This window comes from Lithobates pipiens, unplaced genomic scaffold, assembly GCF_037356315.1.
Source record: "Lithobates pipiens isolate NorthernLeopardFrog02 unplaced genomic scaffold, aLitPip1_a1.2 Scaffold_8, whole genome shotgun sequence".
Classification (NCBI taxonomy): domain Eukaryota; kingdom Metazoa; phylum Chordata; class Amphibia; order Anura; family Ranidae; genus Lithobates; species Lithobates pipiens.
This window is the reverse complement of record NW_027507903.1, coordinates 612,723,151-612,746,284: the sequence shown is the minus strand read 5'-3', so window position 1 is coordinate 612,746,284 and position 23,134 is coordinate 612,723,151. Positions and strand designations below refer to the sequence as shown.

Sequence of the window (23,134 nt, the reverse complement as noted above, 5' to 3'; positions counted from 1 at the left end):
GTGATTAGTGCAGATGGATCGGTGTGATGATTGACCAATGACTGACAAAGAATGATAGGGGAAGCATCTCGAGTATGGAGACCCAAAGATTTGGGGGATTCATGTTTCGTCCTAGATGAAGATTCCATGAGTGGTTGAGTACCTGGTGTACAAAGGATGGCAGTATCACTGGATGAGGAGGATTCTATAGGGAGTGGTGGATCAATATTCTTTACACTGGGAATATTGGAATGGCTAGTGTCTAACATAGTACTATTGGGTACAGCATCAATGGAGGCAATACAATTTTGTTCTGAGTGACTAATATAATTGGCTTGAGTAACTATTTTAGGTTTTCTATATTGTTTAGGTTTGGGTTGTAAAGAATAAGTGTGATGTTCCAATGGAGACTTAGGGTGATGTATGGATGGAGGCTCAATTGATCAGGAATTGTTAGATTTGGAATGTGGGTGATGAAGGGAACATGAGACTGGATGACATGGTTCAAAAGGCTGAAAGGAAGGAGGAAAAGAAATCTGCATCAAGGGTACTAATGCGGGATTACATCCGTGTGTATATATGTGTGAAGATATAGCAATGTGTGTGTATATGTTCTTTACATATAATATATATATATATATATATATATATATATATATATATATATATATATATATATATATACGGTATATATATATATTATTTTCTTTTTTTTATATATTTTTTATATTTTTTTATTTTTTTTACTATTTATATATATGAAAAAAATCCTTTTATATATATATATATATATATATATATATATATATATATATATATATATATATATATATATATATAATTCTTTCCCACATATATATATTCATGTGTATGTATTTTTAATACATCCATATACATACCATATATCCTTTATGGAATAATAAAATTATTGTCATTGCTTCTATCATGTTATGGTTTATGTTATCCCTTTCCACATCATTCATGTGTTCCTTGTCTGCATAGTTCTGTTCTTTCTTGTGTGTTATGTGTGTGTGTGTTTACCACGTTCACAGCTCCATTTCACTTCTCTATCTTTCTCTCGCAATATTATGTTATCTGTCCCCAAACACAATGACTGAAGTCATAATCCCACCCCCTGGCTTCCCAGAGCCAATTAATTGAGAGAAATATAGATGGGGAGTGCCCTGGTTTCATTGGCCCATCCGTTCGTCTTTCCCTTTATTTACCACTTCAAAGATGGAGTATGCTATGCCTGACGAAGGCACGCTATTAGCATTATCACAGCACGATCTGGACCCCTACAGACTGACGATCCTCCGCTGCTCCTTGCGGACCTCAGCCTGGGACACTGGAAGCCACCGGCCCTGCCAGACGGGACTGCACACCGCAACAGGGTCACCTTCTCTGGAGCCAGATCACCCATTATACTTGCCCACCGGGACTTCATCATTAAGAAGTGCCTGTTTTTAACCAATACAGAGTGAGTGCATTCTGACTACAACCAAATAAAACGTGTATTGTACTACTGCACTTAGGTTGGCGCTGCTTGTTTTTCCTTTTGTATCTCCTGTGTACTTGGCTCGGCTCGCAGTCACGCCCCTTGGCTTAGCTCCTATGGTGGACATAACAGCGATCCAATGCTGGGACATCAACGCTAGAAGCCGTCCAGGGGGCGGGACTGGGCGTGACTACCAGCCAAGCAGAGCCGAGTACACAGGAGATTGTGGCTCTGTGTTTCAGCATCACTCGTCCCCTTCTTTCCCTCCAAGGCAGCCTATATCGACATATAACACGCACACAATTTTCCCCCTATTTTAAGTGGGGAAAAGTGTGTGTTATACGTCGATAAATACAGTATTTTTTGCAACAATTTTTTTCCCCCCCATATAGTCGTTTTAACAAGATATTTCTCACACAGCATATGCATACTTATAATTACAACCCAAAACACATTCTGCTACTCCTTCCAAGATTGGGGAAACCACGTGTGATACTTTTTTTTACAGCCTAGCCATGTAGAGGAGCCCAAAATCCAAAGCGCATCTTTATACTTTCTAGGGACATAAATTTTGGATTTAATTTCCTACAAAGGTCAGACATAGGTGGGGGCAGTGGCCATTCATTTGTATTGTTAATATATTGGTCAGGCAATGCACTGACACCTTTGCTGCCATAGTGCTATGTGTTGGATGTTCAGCGTGCCCCTCCGCCTTTAACCACTTTAAGACTGAGCCTCTTTTTTAGATGTGGTGTTTACACGTTAAAAATATTTATTTATTTTTTGCTAGAAAATTACTTTGAACCTCTAAACATTATACCTTTTTTCTAACATCCTAGGGAATAAAATGGCAGTCGTTGCAATACTTTCTGTCACACTGTAACATACGTTGCTCTTCCTTGCTGCAAAGACCAGTTATAGGTGGGGGGGGGGGGGGCACTGTTAAAAGTGCCAAATTCTAAGAATATTAAGAGGAGCATCACTAGCACTGGGCACACAGGGCACATACCCTGCACCTCCCAACCCTGGGATTGCCCACCACTGAAGCATCTGATCTGGCTGCATGTCACAGCAATAGACTTCAGGGCCAGGGCCGGGACAAGGCAGGAGGGGCGGCTGCCCCTGGCACAATGGTTTATTGCAGGGATAGGGGGCACCCTGACCGTAAACCTAAGGGAAAGGGGGGCGCAGTTTGGCATCTTTGCCCTGGGCGCTGGATGACCTTGTCCCGGCACTGTTCAGAGCTAAGGGAAACTGCTACTAGGTTCCTCCGTGGCTTTGATATGTGACATAACAGAAGATGAGGGAGACCCTGGGAGTAAGAACATCCCTCACCCACTGTATATGAGGTCTGCAAGTTCTGGGAAGAAAAGGGACAACATTACTCTGGGTCAAATTATCAAGGACAGAAGGAATAATTGTTGGGGACAGCACTAGAGAGGAGGTGAGTGCTGCAGTGAGAGCTGATTTCTTTTTGTAATAAACACCACTTGGGGCACCATTATTTTTAAATTTGCTTGGAGATGGGATTTCAAATATAACAAAGGCTCTAAACCTTCCACGCTCAGCTGGGTATTAAAAAATATTTACAGCAATGATAAATAAATCAAAATGTATTATCTTATGTTTTGTAAGGCAAAGTGTAAAAATCATTCAGGCTGTAGTTTCATTGATATTAAAATGTATTTGAAATAGAAAATATTAGGTACTATTTGTATAGAACACACAGAAACAAAATTAATGAACCAGATAATGCCCAATAATACGGTTATTTAATACATACATTTTTTTTTTTTTTTACATTTCATCTGAAGCTACAAAATTGCACAAATGTTCCAGGGAGAGTGATCATTTGACCATTTTTAATTTTAGGAAAAACACAAATTTCATGGACCGTTATCTATGTTCTATTTCCGGCTTCTGTCTTTCCCCATGAGATGCTCTTTGGAGTTCATTTGTGGTCGAAACAGGATGATGAAACATTTAGGAAAAAACATACAGACCACTAGAGCCCAGCATGATGACTGGATTGCAAAGATTTCCATGGCTACAGTGTATTTTCCTTTTGAGCTGAGAGAGGCCGGGATGTAGGAAATCCAGACACTTAAAAAGGCCAACATGCTGAAAGTGATAAACTTGGCCTCGTTGAAGTTATCAGGGAGTCTTCTGGCCAAGAATGCAACAACAAAACTGATGGAGGCCAAGAGGCCAAGATATCCCAGCATGCTCCAAAAGGCAGTGGGTGAGTTCTCACTGCATTCAACAACAATTATTTCAGGTTGTGTTTCTGTGTTATTTTGAGGGAACGGTGGAGCAGCCACCACCCAAATACTGCAAAGAAGAAACTGTAGAAGAGAACAGATGACAATGACCATATACGATACATAAGGACTGGTCCATCTCTTTAGGTTGCTTCCTGGTTTAGTGGCCAAAAAGGCACAAACTACCATTATAGTTTTGGCCAGGATACAGGAGACACAGAGAGCAAAGGCCATACCGAAGGCAGCCTGGCGCAGAAGGCACTTCACAGGCTCAGGATAACCAATAAATGCAAAAGAACAGAGAAAACAGAGAGACAGGGACAATAACAAAATACAACTCACAGAGTAATTATTGGCTCTGACAATTGGTGTGGTCTTGTACCGAATGAAAAGTTTAAAAATGGAAATTGGGATTATGGAAGAGGAAAGGCTTGTAGACATTAAGGTAATTCCCAATGGCTCACTGTATGAAAGATACTCAATGGGTTTTGGAATACATTGATCTTTTTCTGTATTCGGCCACATATCCCATGGACACTTGGAACAATCTATGGCATCTGCAGATGGAGAGTAATTATAAGTGTGCTGTCAGAGCTTAAACATATTACAAGCACCTGTCATTTCAGGTAGATATAATATAGTTATTGTCAAGCACAAAAAATCCATGAAGTGAGAAGGACCAATAACACTGTCCTTCCTCTCACCTTCTGGCCTATGACAAAGGCATGGTCACCTTATAGCAGCTGACCCACAAGTGCTGTAGACATAATTAATCAAACTTCACAATGGTGTCTGATGTCAACAGTGCATGTACTGAGATGCATGTATCATAAACTCTGCCCTGCCCCCCCACCTAGTTGATGCTCACTTTAATTCTCCCCAGGTCCTCCACAATAAACTGCAGAATGTTCTTAAACATTCACAGTGTCTGCTACGAGGATCTTGACTGGCCTCACACAAAAATGATAGCCATAGTCCTTTTGAGAGATGTGTCTGTGACTAAACCGATTCCACACTCTGATTGAGTGCTTCCGTCAGTATACCGCTTCCTAAGTCTGAATATAGATATCAGATATTCCAACCGCTCACAAGCACAAAACAAGACGACACTTGCTTAGCTGCTCAACATGGACTGATTTATTAGAACCAAAATGACAAGTATTTATAATACAGTAGAAGACTAAAACCTAACCTAATTAGCATGAGCTAATTATCTAATCATTGACCCAGACTAGTTGTCTGAGAGATAAGACTTTTCAGGGTAAGACTTTGTCTCCTAGCTCACTGATTGACTGTTCAATACACATTACCATAAACATAAACACAGGGTTAATTAGCACAAACAACAATGTGTGGAATACTCTTACAAGCCAGACTAGACTCATTTACACAACAGACAGGTGGCTGGAGTTGATGACATTAGCATCTAACACTTTGTGTCCCAACAGTGTGATTCAGTCTATTGCTAATATGGCAAATTCATATCCAGAGTCTGTGTGTCTTTGGGGGGGGGGGGGGGGGGCATGGATCTGAATCCAAGTAACACCACCTCAGGGGTCCCCAGGCATACAGCTCACAAACAGCACCGTTCCCCCAAATGCCAGGGCCCATAATCGCAAAGCAAGAGGCTCGCATTCTGTCCCCTCCAACAGCCTCTGTCCCAGATAGGTCTGTCACAGTGACATTTTGTGGGAGATCAATTTTGTCAAGCCAAGTGCCTAGAAGTGACCACTGCAATTGTATGGCAGCATTGTGCAGAAGACCAGGGGAGGTGGACCACATGGGTGGCAGGAGGCCAGGTGAGAATGGAGGAGAATGACAGCCACTTAAGCGAGCAGGCTTGACGCTGAGGAGGGTCCCCTGGCAGAGAAGCTCTGACGCCAAAGGCAGCATAGCAGCATAGTGCTAGGTTGCTTCTAGAATGTATAACTTTCAAGGGGAGAGGGGTGGAAACCAACAGCTAGACAGGAAATGGTGAGCTCAGGGTGGACTGACAACTCATGGGGCCCCCAGGCAATAGGATATTATGGGGCCCCCAGGCAATCCAAGATTATGGGGCCACACAGTACACACACACACACACAGTATACACATACATGTACAAACAGTATACACAGACATGTTTCTATTGGCTGAGAAGGTATTAGAGAAGTGGGGCAGCTATAATCTCGGGATTTTTAGACCAAAAGGATGTCGGTAAGGGACATTTCAGAGACAGATGTAAAAAAAAACACAGATTTTTACATACTGTCCCTGGTTTTACTGAGGCTGGCAACCCTGATGGGGCCCCCTAGTGGCTTGGGGCCCTCGGGCAGTGCCCGAGTGGCCCAATGGTCAGTCCACCCCTGGGTGAGCTTAAACTAAAGGATATATTTCCCCAGGTGGGGAGATTGTTGCCTGGATGATCAAGGCCAAACATCAAAATCAAAAAAAGGAGAACATGCCATGTCAAGAAACACAATAGGAATTAGTGTAGGTGTAATACAAATGATATCAGGGAATAGGATGTCAAACTGAAATGCAGTTGCACCACTAGCTAATAAACTCTAGAATGAATAATTTAAGATTGGTTAATATTGTCCTTTAGAGGGAAATACATGTTATAATAGGGGTTTTTCAGCCATATCCCTGCAGGTGCAAAGGAAGCCTTATAAAAAGTTATAAAAGGGAAAATCCTTTTAATGTGTAGACTCTGTAGGGGAGCCTGCAGTGTGGGAGGACCAGGCAGAGAGAGAAAAGAGCTTCAGGATTTAGGAGGTGCTCCAAAGGCTCTTTAAGGAGAGGGAGCTAAATAGGAACAGTCCGCATAAGGGGATAACATAGACTTAGCTATGCACGAAAACCAACAACCTATCAGCCAAAACTTGTATTTTTATAAAGTGGGAAGGATGTGAACAGTTGTCAGGACTTAGTCACTGTCTGGGTACTGAAGAGATTTATATCCCTATACTTTCTTTCATAAGATAGAAAACAGGAAGAATGGGAAATAATGGAGAAAAAAATCTCACTACTGACAGTTCTTAATTGAAACAACAGTCCCTACTACTGGAACATACCATCACTGACTGATCCAGCCATAAAGCTTTTTAATTCCCACTCACTTTCTATATTGTGACATTGGTCCCTGAGGACAAATAGTGAGACTACATGACTAGGCATAGAGAACCAGACATCAAAAAACCTTACACAGATTTGAATCCTCTTTCAATTTATCCAAGACGAAAACTATATTTCGACAGGGTTTGCATTTTAAAACCAAAGAAAGTAAGAGACATTTCGATGTGCCTTCACTTCAACTTCACTGCTATTGTCATAAATCATCTTACCTGTGTTATTAGAGATCTCGCCTTGTGGACAAGGGATACATTCAAAGCAGCATATAGGCTCCCCTCTAAGGTGTGCCTTCCTGAACCCTGGCAAGCAACTAATGCTACAAACAGAGATGGGAACCTGGGAAGAAGTTAAGAATGGATTACAATTTATTGTGGTACAATAGTGTATGAAGTTTGTTAATAACTCGACTAGATAGAGAACATGTTAGAACATGATGGAAACTTGTTGCACGAGGCTAACCATAGCCATCAGCATGCTGTGATGTTTGGGGGTTTGATAGCTCAAAGTGTAGAGCTTACTAGTAAGTTCAGGCCATGCAATGCTATTTGGGGCTTGTTGGACCACTTTTATTTAACACTTGACAAGGGCATTTTTTGCTATGCAGCACTGTGCTAATTTAACTGGTGATTGCTCGGTCATGCAACACTCTTCCCAAATTAAATGTATATGATTTTTTTCCCACACAAATAGAGCTTTCTACAGTGGTATTTATTCACCAATGGGTTATTTAATTAAAAAAAAAAATACTGAAAACTTTGAAAATAGAAAACAAAAAAGTTTTTTGAAATACTCTCAGCAGAGTAGTTCAGTGTCACGACAGAGGGGGTTTACTACTCTGAGGGGGTAACCGGGATTTTTTTTTTTTTTTAACACTGTTACTGTTTGTTACAGTGATGACCACTGTAACGGCAATTGTTTGAACTGTCATGAATTGCTTTTATTCCTGACTCATTGTTTACTAATAATTGTAATGCTGTGATTGATCACAGCTATCACATGGTACAGGGTGCTGTGATTGGCCTTTATATTGTGTGATTATTACCAATCATAGATCACACACAGTAGTAAACAATGATGCCACAAATGGACTTCGTTCATAACTGTTGTTTACTAGGTATCATGTGATCGCACAGCGATTGCATGGTATCTGGGCTGCTCACAGAGAAAACATGGCATCTGGGCTGCTCACAGCAGGACAATACTATGCACTGTAATCCTTTTAGTCTATGCACACTTGTGGGGCGATGTACAGGTATGTCGCTGTGCCTGCTCAAGCCACTGGCCAGTAAACTTACTGTTGGCTGCTCAGCAAGTGGTTCAGAAAGAAAAGAAAGTCCAACAAATAAAATGGTTACCCTTGGAGGGGTTCCAAACATCACTATAATATATGGAAATAAACTCCTGTAGCATCCTCCTTGTTAGGTTGCTGGGATGTTAGATACATTTTGTTCTTTTTGGCTCCTCTGTAATCAGTGGAACAAATGTTGATTGCTTTGGGCTGTTTTGAGTCTTGCAGGCTGCAGGTTTGCTCTCCCCTGCTTTCTAGAGACTTCTGGGACATAGGAGGTTGAGCAAGGCAAATTAGCAACTTGAATAATTTATTGTGCTTCAGTCAATCCCTGGGGAGGTGTGCCCATTAGGTGGCTGAAGAGCACACAAATAGTCTGAGACTTGTAGCAGGGGTGAGAGAGTCCTGGGTCTAATCTTGCAGGAGAAGTCCCTATCCTGAGGGGCTCTGCTCCTCTGATCAGAAAGCTGGAGTTTGCTGTATGTTCATTGAGGACCTGTGACATAGCTGGGGTCCCTACTTCTATAAATCCTTCTCTAAATCTAATCAGAGGAAGCCTCAGCTAAGGATCTTATCTGGAGAGATCACTGAAGAGTGCCCGTCGGAATTTGGAAAGGGTCTGACTGTCCTGTGGTATTATGGGCATTAACCTCTCCCTCACTAAAGACGGTCCGGTGAATATTGGCAGGGGGCATCCAGGGATCCTGTGACATTGTGAGTACTGGATTGAGTTTAGGGTCCTACTGACTGTGCTGTTGTGTGGGCGGGGCTACTCACCCTGGACGTGGGGGTACCTTTCTTTGTGAACGCCTGGGACCAAGCAGAGGCAGGGCCGTATTAATGAGAGGGCACACCTGGGCACTGCCCAAGGGCCCCAGCTACATGGGGGGCCCCTGCACTTTCCCCAAAGAAGCTGCTCCTTGAGCCCACGCTGCCCAGAAATTGGGGGCCCCATGATGGCACTGAGATTGATGGATACACAGGGGAGACAGGCTGGCAGCAGTGCACCGTGCTGTGCAGAACATTACCTATTTCACAGCCAGCAGGGAGGGGAATTGGCAGCACTGAGAGCCCGCCTGTTGAAGTGGCATTTTGGATGGTGTCATGGCGAGCCCAGCTGTTCATCTTGGGTGGCTATAGTGCCAGAGGTATCAGGGATATAGAGACGCCACAGTGTAGGGTGTATCAGGGATGTAGTGGGGGTAACAATACAAGGGGTATATTATGGTATATGGTAACAGTGCTGGGGGAATATCTAGGGTGCAGAGAGGGATCAGAGTGCTGGGGGGATATCTGGGGTGTAGAGGGGTCAGAGTGCTGGGGGGATATATGGGGTGTACAGCGGGATCAGAGTGCTGGGGGGATATGTGGGGTGCAGAGAGGGATCAGAGTGCTGGGGGAATATCTGGGGTGCAGAGAGGGATCAGAGTGCTGGGGGGATATGTGGGGTGCAGAGAGGGATCAGAGTGCTGGGGGGATATGTGATGTGCAGAGAGGGATCAGAGTGCTGGGGGAATATCTGGGATGCAGAGAGGGATCAGAGTGCTGGGGGGATATATGGGGTGCAGAGAGGGATCAGAGTGTGGGGGGAATTTCTGGGGTGCAGAGAGGGATCAGAGTGCTGGGGGGATATATGGGGTGCAGAGAGAGATCAGAGTGCTGGGGGGATATCTGGGATGTAGAGGGGTCTGAGTGCTGGGGGAATATCTAGGATGCAGAGAGGGTTCAGAGTGCTGGGGGGATATCGGGGATATACAGAGGTCAGAGTGCTGGGGGAGATATCTGGGGTGTAGAGGGGTCTGAGTGCTGGGGGATATTTGGGGTGTAGAGGGGTCAGAGTGCTAGGGGGATATCTTGGATGTAGAGGGGTCAGAGTGCTGGGGGAATATCTGGGATGCAGAGAGGGATCAGAGTGCTGGGGGATTTCTGGGGTGTAGAGGAGTCACAGTGCTGGGGGGGTCTGGGGTGTAGAGGGTCACAGTGCTGGCGGGATATCTGGGGTGTAGAGGGGTCACAGTGCTGGGGGGGTCTGGGGTGTAGAGGGGTCACAGTGCTGGGGGGATATCTAGGGTGTAGAGGGGTCAGAGTGCTAGGGAGATACTTGGGTGTAGAGGGGTCAGAGTGCTGGGGGATATCTCAGGTGTAGAGGGGTCAGAGTGCTGGGGGAAATCTGGGGTGTAGAGGGGTCACAGTGCTGGGGGAATATCTAAGGTGTAGAGGGGTCAGAGTGCTGGGGGATATCTACGGTGTAGAGGGGTCACAGTGCTGGGGGGATATCTGGGGTGTAGAGAAGTCACAGTGCTGGGGGATATCTAGGGTGTAGAGGGGTCAGAGTGCTGGGGGATATCTAGGGTGTATATAGGTCAGAGTGCTGGGGGGATATGTGGGGTGCAGAGAGGGATCAGAGTCCTGGGGGAATATCTGGGGTGCAGAGAGGGATCAGAGTGCTGGGGGATATCTGGGGTGTAGAGGGGTCACAGTGCTGGGGGGGGGGGGGTCTGGGGTGTAGAGGGTCACAGTGCTGGGGGGATATCTGGGGTGTAGAGGGGTCACAGTGCTGGGGGGGTCTGGGTTGTAGAGGGGTTACAGTGCTGGGGGGGATATCCAGGGCGTAGGGGGGTCAGAGTGCTGGGGAGTTATTTCTTTGGGGTTGAGAATCCAGGGGTGTGGAGATGGCTTTGCCCAGGGGCCCATGATGCTATTAAGACGGCCCTGAGCGGGGGGCTGCCGTCATGTGAAAGTCAAACATTAAGGCAGTTCTCCGACTTAGAGATGAGCCATATCACCGTGTGTAGCAATAAAAATACAGAATTCCTCTGAAAGCACTGTCCCATGTCACTACACACCTTAGCTTAATAAATGTTGCAATTATGAGGGACACTGGTGAGCCAATGGTGAGCCCATGCCCTCCATCAGTCCAGCGTACCTCTGTTAGCACAACGGGGTCCTACAACGCGACAACGTGACCAGGTCATGGATTTCCCTATGGCGGGTTTGGTCCCGTTTGCTACTGGAAACCAATCGCTAAGGAGGGAGTCAGAACATCAACCCACCTCGCTACTGGAGGACCTATCACCTATGCTGGTTACCATGCTTCATGACTGTATGCAATATACCTTGTTCTATGGTTACCCATAGCAACTGCATTACTATTCCTGCTTGTCTTGCCGATTAGACATTTTTAGTAGCTGAGCTTCATACTCCACTGTGTGTAGTAGACCATGACTGGTGTTCTTTCCAGTGTTGGCAGATCCACAGTGCCTCTGATGGACTGCAAGGCATAGCACTTCTCCTCTACAGAAGTCACGGCATGTCCTGCTAGTGCGGCTGAACCAAAGATCCCTGAACCAAGCCTTCCCCCAAATTTATACCACCGTTGGATAGGCTGGATTAAAAAAGTTTAGGAACCACAGCACTCACATTAACTCTCTCCCCCCCAGCCTGGGCCAGCTACTAACTAAAACCAGCATACCTACAATAGGGAACGTGTCTATAGTTGGAACCCAAAAATGCTGCTATGCCCTTGGTTATAACAGGTGTGCACAGCTGCCCACTCAGCCTGCTGAACTCTGCCAAGACCTGTAATCAGAATTAGAGTCTTCTTTCCACCCACAGCTCTTCAAGGCCTCCAAGCTCCAGACCCTGATCCTGGAATTACAAAAACCTGGGAAAAGTAAATGCTTAGTTTTTAAACTATGGTTAGACTTACATAAACTGCAACTTTGATCACTTTTGTACTATTATAATTACAAACAGATTTAACATTAGATGTATGGATTTACCTCCTGTCTGCCATTTGGCCACTGCATTGAACTTGTATTTATGGAAAAAGTTTTTCCAAATGAGGCAACACTGTCATAGTTTCCAACTTTTATCTGGACCATGGCACCCTCTTGGTTCTTTTGCCAATTCACAACATCATACACAGCTGGCGGATCCCCATTTTCATCAAAGAAAACTTCTCTCTTATCACTTAGTTCAACCCGTACTTTCTTGAAGTAGTGCAAAAGCTGTAAAGATAGAAACAACCCAGCAATAAATGTGGCTCAAATTTTCATCATTAGATTATGCATAGAACAATTTGTATGTAGTGTAACCCATAATAATTAATTAGCTTTTAGAAGCTTATAGTAGTCAAAACAAAGGAAGACCAATAGGCGTTAATTTGCTACCAAGGATAAACAAACTTCCAGATACGTTCACAATACAAACACATACAGTTCTCTTTTATGAATGACCAAATAGAGGGGTTTCGGGGTTTTAATATTGTTGACCAAAGGATCCCTCGGCCCCCTTTGGGGAAATAGACCGTTATTGTATATTTTTGCTCATAGGGGTTTGGGTTTGCAGACTTAACAAGGCGAGAAGAGGTTTATTAACCACCAGTCAGCTATTTGCTGGGTTGCTGGGTCACTGGGTCCAAGATCTTGGATTGCTTATGTAGCAGGCATATTGTTATGGACCAATGAAAGACTATTGTCATGCAATTTCTCCTTTTGGCTACAACATGGAGATAGGGAGATGCTGACTTGTCCTTCCAGAAAACTCAGACAGAGAGGACACTGGGAAAAAGGTGTTTCAGGAAGAGCTAGACAGGCTGAGGTGAGGTGATTTGAGAGGAAGGCTCTGACGTGACAGTGCAGAGACAGTGAGGAAAGAAGAACTGCACCCAAGATTGTCAGCTAGAGAAAGAGAGAGTCTGAGTTGGCAGAAATCCACAGCCATTTGAGCAATCTATGAAGTTTGCAGTGAGTTATAGGGGCCAGTGTGGAGAGAGGACGAGGTGCCATTGGAAGCTACTACAGTGTGGGGAAGCAGTTCTGGGACCGGATCATGGAGATACGGAGCCACTCCCGGGACGCTGTCTTTGCCGGGCTGCCTGCCAGAGTCATCCTAGGCATCCTAAGCGAGTTGATGCCTGATCGGAGGGGCGACTAAATCAGTGTTACCGGGACTGGTGAGCAGGCCTTGCAGACAATATTTTCTACCACTGCTAGGGAATAAAGTCACTAAGAGCTACTTAACCAGTGACCCCTTAGCTCTAATACTGCCTGTAGGTCTCACTGACGGCCGCAACGCACGCCAATGAGCTCCAACGAAACTTAGAACTAAGGACTGCCCCTAGTTGTAATTACCTTGAAGCTCTATATGCTCGCCAGTTTAAAGGGGTACTATATCTCTGTCTATTCGTTTGAGTGCACTCAAAACTTGTGCATTTATAAGTACCCTTGTTGCATTTAACCATTACGTCGGCAAAGTGGTTTGTTCCCCTGAATCACCGTATGGGTATGTCTCTACCTTTAAGGGCTATAGCAGTTGCACCCCTCTGGCAGCTGTGGGGAACCTGATGCGATTGCGTGCACGAGAGCAGTCACTCCTATCCCCCCACAGTTAGAACACACCCAGGGAACACACATATAACCCCTTGATTTCCCCCTAGTGTTAACTCCCTCCCTGCCAGTGACATTTACGCAGTAAACAGTGCATTTTATAGCACTGATCGCTGTATAAGTGTCAATGGTCCCAAAAATGTGTCAAAAGTGTCCGATCTGTCCGCCATAATGTCGCAGTACCGCTAAAAATAGCAGATCACTGCCATTACAAGTAAAATAAATAATAATAATAAAAATGCCATAAATCTTTTTTTTTTATTTTTTTTTTTCCCATAAACAATTTTTATTCAAGAAATATGCAGACATACAAGTAATGCACATGCAGTTGTATTCCAAAGTACAGTGTACAAAAGGTTATTAACAGTGATATAAGAAAACTGGTTAACAAAAGAACACACAAACATGTTGCTTGTAAGGCATGCTAATAAAAAAACCCATTCTGGGAGCTGGACCTAAGTCTAAGGCCCCTGCTTAATTAGAGTGTCAATAGTTGCGCAAACCAAAGATAACACACACACAACACAACACACACCCAAAAAAAAAAAAAAAAAAAAAAAAAAAGGGGGGGGGGGAGGGATACGGACCAATAAATGAGGAGGGGAGGAGTAGGGAGGGGGGAAGTTTTCTCTCAACTCCGCGCTCCCCGCATCCCGCCGAACCCGACGGAAAGCCATGGTTGGAGCTCCGGACAACGGGAGAGGGGGGTGTTTCCACTCCAACTACCCTCTCCCAGGGCCCTTAGATTCCTAGAAGGGCAGGTTTAATCCATGCCAACTTTCCATTTCATGAGGGTGGGCCCTCTCTGAGAGTTTTATAAGCCTGAGAGTATTTGAATGACAACCAAGGGTGCCAAGTCAATGCGTAGGAGGACATTTTATCTAACGCTGTATGTATGATTTCTTCCATAGCTGCTGTCTGATTGATACGATTTGTCCATTCCGAAAGAGTCGGGATGGAAGTGGTTCGCCAATGCTTAGGGATACATAGTCTGGCTGCGTTAATCAAATGAATAGCTACGGAGGACTTGTAGTGCTTTTTGGGAATTTCTGTAAGGTGGAGCAGATACTGGGCAGGGTCAAATTCTAGTGGAAGCTCTGAGATCATTGACGTAACTTCGTGGATTTTTTTCCAGAATGGCTGGATTGCGGGGCAAAACCACCAGATGTGGATCAGGGTGCCACACTCCTGACCGCAACGCCAACAATGCTCTGGAATGGTGGGTGAGATCCTATGTAATAAATCCGGAGTTCTGTACCACCGCGTCCTCAGTTTGTAGCCGTTCTCCTGTATGGTGGCGTTAATTGTACCCTTATGGAGGAAGAAATTAATTTTTTCCCACGAATCATCCAGAATCTCTCTGCCAAGGCTCCTCTCCCAGAATCTCCTTTCCCGCTGTAGGCTCTTTGGAATGGGCCCCTGGAGGGAGCCATATAAAATAGAGATAACATGTCTCTGGGGGGAGGAACCCGAGCAGAGCGACTCCAGAGTCGTAGGCATTCTGGTAAACCCACTTTTCTTTTTCGGATCGTCTAAAAAATGCTTGATTTGGAGGTAAGACCAAAATGGAAAGGAGCCCGATTTGGAGATCCCCGCCAGATCCACTCTGCTCATAAACCTGTTTCTGGAAAAGAAGTGTTTGGCAAGTATCTCCTCAAAGGGCCATTCCTTCTCAAGGAAGTTTCTGTCCAAGCCCGGGGCAAAGTCTGGATTATTGCACAGGGGAGTGATGGGGGAAAGTTGGGCGGAAACATTGTATTTGGAACAAGCTTTTTTGAAGACCTCAAGTGTAGGGGCAATAAGGGGATGTGTTGGGACCCCGCTCAGAGTGGTGGTCTTCATAGTCCAGGGAAGAGAACGGAGGTCCGCTTTGGCAATCAGGTTCTCTAACCCCACCCATTGTTTACAGCTACTATGAATCTTCCAGTCCACAATACGGGCTAAATGTGTAGCCCAATAATAACGGTGTAGGTCAGGTAGACCAATGCCCCCCACATTTTTCGCGCAAGTCAATGTGTCCCAGCTGATCCTAGCCCTATTCCCCCTCCAAATAAAGGAACGGCAAATGGATTTGTACGTAATGAAAAAGGAAGGGGGGATGTGAATCGGTATTGTTTGTAATTTGTACAAGAGTCGGGGCAGGACCGTCATTTTAAAAATGGATGCGCGTCCAAACCAAGATATGTGTGGCTTATCCCACCTTTGTGTGTTTAACTTAAGTCGACTGATTTCTGACGGGAAATTTTTGTTATAGAGTTGGGTGAGATCAGATGGTAGTTGAATGCCTAGATATTGAATCGCGTCAGAATTCCATGAAAAGGGAAAGTTGAGCTGACATTGTTTGACCGTGTCTAGTGATAGAGAAACATTAAGTGCGTACGATTTCTTATAGTTGATCTTAAGATTCGAAATCGATTGGAAGTGTTGCAGTTCTTGAAGCAGGTTAGGTAGGGACGTGACGGGGGAAGTGAGGGAGAAAAGCATATCGTCTGCAAACGCAGCAATCTTGAATTCCTGGTCGTGTACTTTTACACCTTTAATGTTTGGGTTGGCCCGGATGCAGCACAAAAATGGCTCTAGTGAAAGCACGTATAACAAGGGGGACAGTGGGCACCCCTGTCTCGTCCCGTTGTGTATGGAGAAGGCGTCCGACAGGTGGTTGTTTACCTTGACCCGAGCATGGGGATTGGCGTATAAGGCCATAATGCGGGCTCTCATCAGTGGGCCTACCCCAATTGAGTCCAGAACTGATGCCATATAGTCCCACGCTACCCTGTCGAACGCCTTCTCCGCATCTAGAGCCAGGAAGAAGCCCTCCTGTCCCGAGATCTTCAGCCAGTGGTGCAGGTTAATCGCCTTGATGGTGTTGTCCCTGGCTTCGCGTCCAGGGACAAACCGAACTTGATCCAGGCCAACCCAACCTGGGACCAGGTGTGCTAAACGTGTGGCCAGAATTTTTGCGTAGATTTTGACGTCTACGTTTAATAGGGAGATTGGGCGGTAGCTGGTTACCTCAGCCGGGTTTTTGTCCTCCTTGGGGATTACTACAACATATGCTTCCAAAAGCCTGGCTGAGTCGCATGGGCTGGTGGAAAGTGTGTTAAATGCTTTGGTGAATTTTGGGGCAAGAACTTCTGCGAACGTTTTGTTATAAAGGGCTGAGAAGCCGTCCGGGCCAGGTGATTTACCCGGTTTAGCGGTTTTCAAAGCCTCCAGGAATTCCTCACATCTAATGGGGGCTTCCAAGGCCTCACGATCTGTGGCTGACAGGGCATTCGGGCTGTGTGCGTTTAGGAAATCCCTGATGGTTTTCTCCCGTAACCCTGGTTGCGATTGGGGAAGACCAGGAGGCTTTAAGTTGTATAAGTCACTATAGAATAATTGAAATTGACTAGCGATATCTTCATTTTTCCTATGGGTTGTACCCAACCTATCTGTGATGTGGTGCACTGTAAACATTGTTTTACGTTGTTGGGTAGCCCTGGCTAAAAGCTTCCCCGGTTTATTACCGTGTTCGTAAAACAGCTTTTGTGTTAGGTTATTCCGCCGTGTTGTCACTCTATTCAACTCTTCTAAAAGAGCCGTTCGCGCTTCCGCCAATTCCTGTGCAACCTCTAGCGCCAGAGAGCGCTTGTGTTTAATTTCCAGTTTATGGATTTTGGAGGACAGGGACCGGATCAAGGTTTGGTGGGCTTTTTTTTTCCGAGCCGCGATAGCCAGCAACCGCCCCCGGATCACGCATTTGTGGGCCTCCCACTGTGTCATAGGGGACGTTTCCGGGGTGTCATTGTCTGAGAAAAAGTTCCGAATGGAATCTCCTATTTCCGTTAGATCCTCTAGGTCTGCTAGAGTGGACGCATTCAGTCTTCACAGCTTGGTGGTTTTATATGATTCTGGGAAGGACAAGGTTAGGGTGATGGGGTGATGGTCTGACAGGACCATACTTTCGATCGTGGCCTGCTGGAGAAAAGATAAATCTGTTTGAGATACAAACAGGTAGTCGAGCCTCGAATACCTGTTGTGTGGAGCCGAATAAAAGGTGTAATCGCGATCTGATGGGTGTAACGTTCTCCAAGAATCATGTAACGCTAGAGATGTCAGCTGCATCTTGATCTGCCGTAAGGCCGAGAAGGGAAGGGATGAGGTGCCCGTGGAGGTGTCAACAAGAGGGTCTAGGGGAATATTAAAATCTCCCCCTAGGACTACCAGGCCTGATTGGAAGAGGGACAATTTAGATGCTATATCTTTCATGAAAGTGACCTGCTTGGTGTTTGGACAGTATATGTTAGCTAACGTGAGCGGTTTATTTTGCCAAATGCCTTTTAGAAACAGGAATCTCCCTTCTCGGTCTATCAAATGGTCTTCGATTGTCATTGGGAAGGATTTAGACAAGAGGATTGAGACCCCTTTTGATCTAGCCCCAGGGTTGGTTGAGTGAAAAGCTACAGGAAAACGGCTATTCGAGAAACGGGGTACAGAGCCTTGTTTGAAGTGTGTTTCTTGTACAAATAATACTTGTGATCTTAATTTATGTGCTTCCGAAAGCACGTTGCTGCATTTACATGGGTTGTTAAGGCCCTTCGCATTGAATGAGCACACCTTCAGAGATAAATGCGTTACGTTCTCTATTTTATCTGCCATGAAATAAGAGTTAGTTTGTTGATAATACGTTACCTCGAATGGGCAGGTTGTGGACGGGGGGAGAGGAGGGCGAGAGAAGAGAGAAGGGAGGAGAGAAAAGGATCACAAGAAACAAGAACAAAAAAAAAAAAACACACACACCGCACAAACGCACAACGGTACCCAAGTACCTGAGCTCGTAGGCTCAATCCGCCGGAGGTGGCTGTAGAGCCTGCCACTCCACCTAAGGTAGGGAATAGGGAAGGGGCAGGACGGATGACCGGGGGGGGTACAGTAGAGGGTAAGCCGGCAGAGGTCAAAGAGGACCTGCCTCTCTGGTGTGGGGTCAGGGGCTGGGGACTAAACTCTGGAATCGCTGCAGCGAACCGGGAAGTTTGGCTATAAGAAAGTTGGAAGGTGAGGTAGACGGTAGGGCTAAAAAGCCTGTTCATGGGTCAGAAAGGATGGTCCGGGAGGACTGAGGGTGCCTAGGGGAACCAAACAATAAGACATTATCCTACAATTGACAAGAAGAACTTAGTTAAGGCATCTGACAAACTCAAGACATATACATAACATATTGCATAATAGGAAGCTAGCAATCTCACTACCGTTGTTATGATCTATAATAGCATGTCATGTGGAAACTGTGGTCCATAACCCCCCACACATTATGTGACCATCAAATTTGTTATTTAACCTCAAGACAGGTATCCGGAGATCACAAACCACAGATCTAACCTCTACCAGGCGTAAACCAGGGAAACCCCGCTGGCTTACAGAAACCTGGCAGAGGTTACCCAAACTGCAGGACCGACATAACCCAAATATATTGAAACGGGGCACTAGGCCCATGAACCTACAAAACAGCAAAAACCAAATAAAGGCTAAGTGGTCCCCGAGGGCTCAGAGATCGGAAAGCAGAACCCCCTAAATGCATAGTAAAGTCCACGTGGTCCATCGTCTACTGGGCAGCCAGCATGGTCCAATTGGAGCCTGCGAAATCTAAAGTCAGCTCTTAACCAAGGATTCACATCTCCAGAGCAAAGTGGGGTGGAAAGAGGGAAACAAAAAAAAACAAAAAAAACGACACCCCCCCACCCAGCAGCAAAGAAACAGAAGTCCTGTTGATCAGCTCGAGAAAAATGACCGCTGTTGTGGAACTTCAGGCTGTGTGATACCACCTCAAGAGGGGCGTCTAATTGTAGGGAGGAAACTATAGTCAACAATGAGGAAACAGACCACAAGCAACCTCTTCACATGACTCGCTGTAGGTGCGGGACCGGGTGCCAAGCAACAGTCTGGGCGCAATCAGGTCACCAAAATGCAAAAAAATAAATAAAAAAGGGGGGGAGGATCAGAAGAGAACGGTAGTGGATAGCAAAGGGCAAGCTTAACCATACCAACGTGCAATGTCACATTCAGAGGTAACCATGAGCTTGCCAAAAAGAACTGGGTGCAATAGTAATGAAAAAAAAGCAGGTCCTCACCCAGCGCTCATCCTGAGCGACTCAATCTGCCATTTTCCTGCGGATGGACGAGGGGAGCCCCCCCGGGCTACGGTCAGCAATGTCGTCCAGACCTCTGTGGGAAGAAGCAGAGGATGATCTACGACGCCTGTGTCTGTTCCGATGAGAGCGGGGAGTGAGGTCCCGTGGAATCTGGATCCAGGGATCCGGTCTGATCAGGGTGCTGTACCATTCGGGCACTTCCACTCTAGGGATCCCAAGGGTGTCACAGAAAGCAGTAAGGTCCGCCGGAGTACGCAGAGAGGCTGTGCGATTCCCAGCTGTCGCTTGTAAGCAGAAAGGGAACTTCCATCGATATGCAATGTGTCTGTCTCTCAGTACGGTGAGGAGGGGGCGGAGTTCCCTTCTGTGCTGCAAAGTAATGGCCGACAAGTCTTGGTAGATTTGGACATGAGCACCCTCATGTAGGATCTGACCTTGCGTGCGTGCCTGGCGAAGGATGTCTTCTTTTTGGTTAAAGCTAACTAGGCAGCAAATGACATCCCTGGGGGGGTCCCCTTCACGGCCCCTTGGACTCGTCTCTATAACCAGCTAGCGAAAGGACCCAATCACCTCCCCTGCTATAGACGGCTCCGTAAATCATCCCAGTTGAAGTCTCCAAGACGTAACGCGTAGGAACCCGGAAGTGACGTCCATATCCGGTTTTACTCTAATGCTGCTTGTCTGATGTGCTTATATCTGCTTCGCTTGTGAGTAGTTTTAAAACTTGTTTAATAAAACGTATATGTTTAAAATACTACACTATGGCGGTCCCTCTTAATCTATTCCTTTGAGTTTACCTGCCATTCACGAGGAAGTTAGAGAAGTCTCCTAAAGATTGTGTTACACAGCCGTTTTTCTGCAATCATCCTGGCATTCATCATTTATATTGCTGTTTACTCACAGCAGTGAGGTAATTGCATAACATTTGCACTTTTTTTGCACGGATCATCACGGATGGAGTGATTGCCCAGCACGCTGCACGTTTTACTTAGTGTATTTACCGAATTGCATGATCTGACTGTGTATGGGACATTTTACCTTCAATCACGCTGGTCACTTGAATTGAATATTTTATATTTTGCCTTTTTTCTTTGTACCTGTTTTTGCTCCATTTTTTTACACTTTTTAATAAGTACACCCACTTTTTATAGTTTTTTTTTGGTTTATATGATAAATCTGCGTTTTCTTTGCACATAAAGTCACTTCATGGTCCTTGCACTAGTTATCACTTTAATATATACCCAGATACTTGTCTTTGCTTCACTATATACATTTTGTAATAAGTTTACATACCTCATATATGTATTTTAGTCTATATGACAAATCTGCGTTTTTTTTGCACATAGAGTCACTTTATGGTTTATGCACTAGCTATCACTTTTATATATTCACAGAAGCATCATTTGATTGATTTATGCACAGTTGCACTTTATAGAATTTTATAATTGCATACTTGTGGCTTATTGCGATTATTGTATGGTTTGAAATCAGCGCATCACATCCTTTATCTTATTTTTTAGTAGTGAGAGACAACTCATTTAGTGATTGCTGCTTTTTTCCACCAGTTACTTTTCACTTTTCCATAGAGCGCAGAAGTCTTTAGATATACACAGATTTGGACATGAGCACCCTCATGTAGGATCTGACCTTGCGTGCGTGCCTGGCGAAGGATGTCTTCTTTTTGGTTAAAGCTAACTAGGCAGCAAATGACATCCCTGGGGGGGTCCCCTTCACGGCCCCTTGGACGCAGGCAGGGCCGGCGCTACCACTAGGCGGACTAGGCAATCGCCTAGGGCGCACTGCCGCCTAGGGCGCCCGGCCGCTGGTTAGTTTATTCCTGGCTGCCTGCACAATGTCCTCCTTGCTGTCCGTGCCATGTCAACTTGTCAAGCAGCGGCGCCATCCGCCCTCCCCCTCGCCGCGCTCTGGCTTTCCAAAGTAATCCTCCTCACTGTTCAGACCTCTATAGGGCACCGCACCGCCTCTCAGTGTCTCAGGCAAGCCGCCCCCCTCCTCCCCTCCTCCCCTCCTCCCCTCCTCCCCTCCGCTCTCTGTCAGACGCTGTCAGCCTCAGTTATGCCACACTCACTCACACACAGGCAGGCACACTGCAGCCGCTCCCCCTCCCGCCCCCCACCCCCACCTGTCAGTCCGACGGTCTGGGAGAGGGACATGGACATTAGCAATGATGATCAGTCTGTCTGTGTGACTCACACACAGGCACAGTAGCAGCCGCTCCGCCCCTCTGCTCTCTGTAAGTCCTCTGTGAAGGCTTTGATAGCATGGAGGCGGAGCCCCTGGCCCCGCCCCCACGCTCTCCTGGAAGTTCCTGGAACGAAGGATGGATCATGGATGGATGCAGGCAGAGGCAGCATGCATGCATCATGGGATACAGCATCAGCTACGTGCAGCCTGGAACAGGAAGAGAAGAGGCACCGCACCACACGAGGCAGGTACACAAGCTAGCAATTACTATTACTATTACTAATTAGCAATTAGTAGCAAATACAGTGGAGTTGGTGCCAGCAACAGGTGTTAGGCTGCTTTCACACTGGGGCGGTATTCAGGCGTTACAGCGCTAAAAATAGCGCCTGTGTAGCGCCTGAAAAAAACCGGCCCCTTTAACTCCAGTGTGAAAGCCGGAGGGCTTTCACACTGGAGCGATGCGCTGGCAGGACGGTGAAAAAAGTCCTGCTAGCCGCATCTTTGGAGCGGTGAAGGAGCGGTGTATTCACCGCTCCTATACCGCTCCTACCCATTGAAATCAATGGGACACCGCGGCAATACCGCCAGCAAAGCGCCGCTGCAGCGGCGCTTTGTGGGCGGGTTTAACCCTTTTTCGGCCGCTAGCGGGGGTTAAAACCACCCCGCTAGCGCCCGCAGACCGCCGCTAAAACGACGGTAAAGCGCCGTTAAAAATAGTGGCGCTTTACCGCCGACGCCGCTCCCGCCCCAGTGTGAAAGCAGCCTTACTGGTGTGACCGTGAGGTAAGTAAAAAACTGTTGCTTTCTCTCTGTTACACCCCTTTCACACTGGGGCGTTTTTCAGGCGCTAGAGCGCTAAAAATAGCGCCTGAAAAAAAACGCCCCTTTCACTCCATCTAAATCAATGTGGCAGCGTAGCTATACCACCGGCAAAGCGCCACTGCAGCAGCGCTTTGCGGGCGGTTTTAACACTTTTTCGGCCGCTAGTGGGGCAGTTTTAACCCCCGCATACGCCACTAAAACAACAGTAAAGCTCCGCTAAAAATAGCGGCGCTTTGCTGCTGAAGCCCGCACCACCCCAGTGTGAAAGGGGCCTTAATGTGAATGACATTTTGTGAATGTGATGACCATGAAATGTAATTTTAAAATGTGAGTGTATATATATCTATTATATTGACTGTTGACTGATCTGCCAAATGTTCCCCCAAGTCTGTAATTTATGCACGCTGGTGAAGTGGCTTTGATGCGCTCTGGTGTGGCGGAATTGT

General features: G+C 46.0%; 1 protein-coding gene across 1 annotated transcript in view; it reads right to left on the bottom strand.

Moving 5' to 3' along the window:
* Window positions 1-3,188: 3,188 nt before the first annotated feature.
* LOC143961382 (extracellular calcium-sensing receptor-like) overlaps window positions 3,189-23,134 on the bottom strand; it is a 34,428-nt gene continuing 14,482 nt past the window's right edge. The window contains exons 4-6 of the mRNA XM_077470648.1: window positions 11,923-12,150; window positions 7,065-7,188; window positions 3,189-4,295 (exon numbers count right to left, since the gene is read on the bottom strand). Coding sequence (XP_077326774.1) covers window positions 3,385-4,295; window positions 7,065-7,188; window positions 11,923-12,150 — 1,263 coding nt within the window. The 3' untranslated portion in view covers window positions 3,189-3,384. The remainder of the gene's footprint in view (window positions 4,296-7,064; window positions 7,189-11,922; window positions 12,151-23,134) is intronic.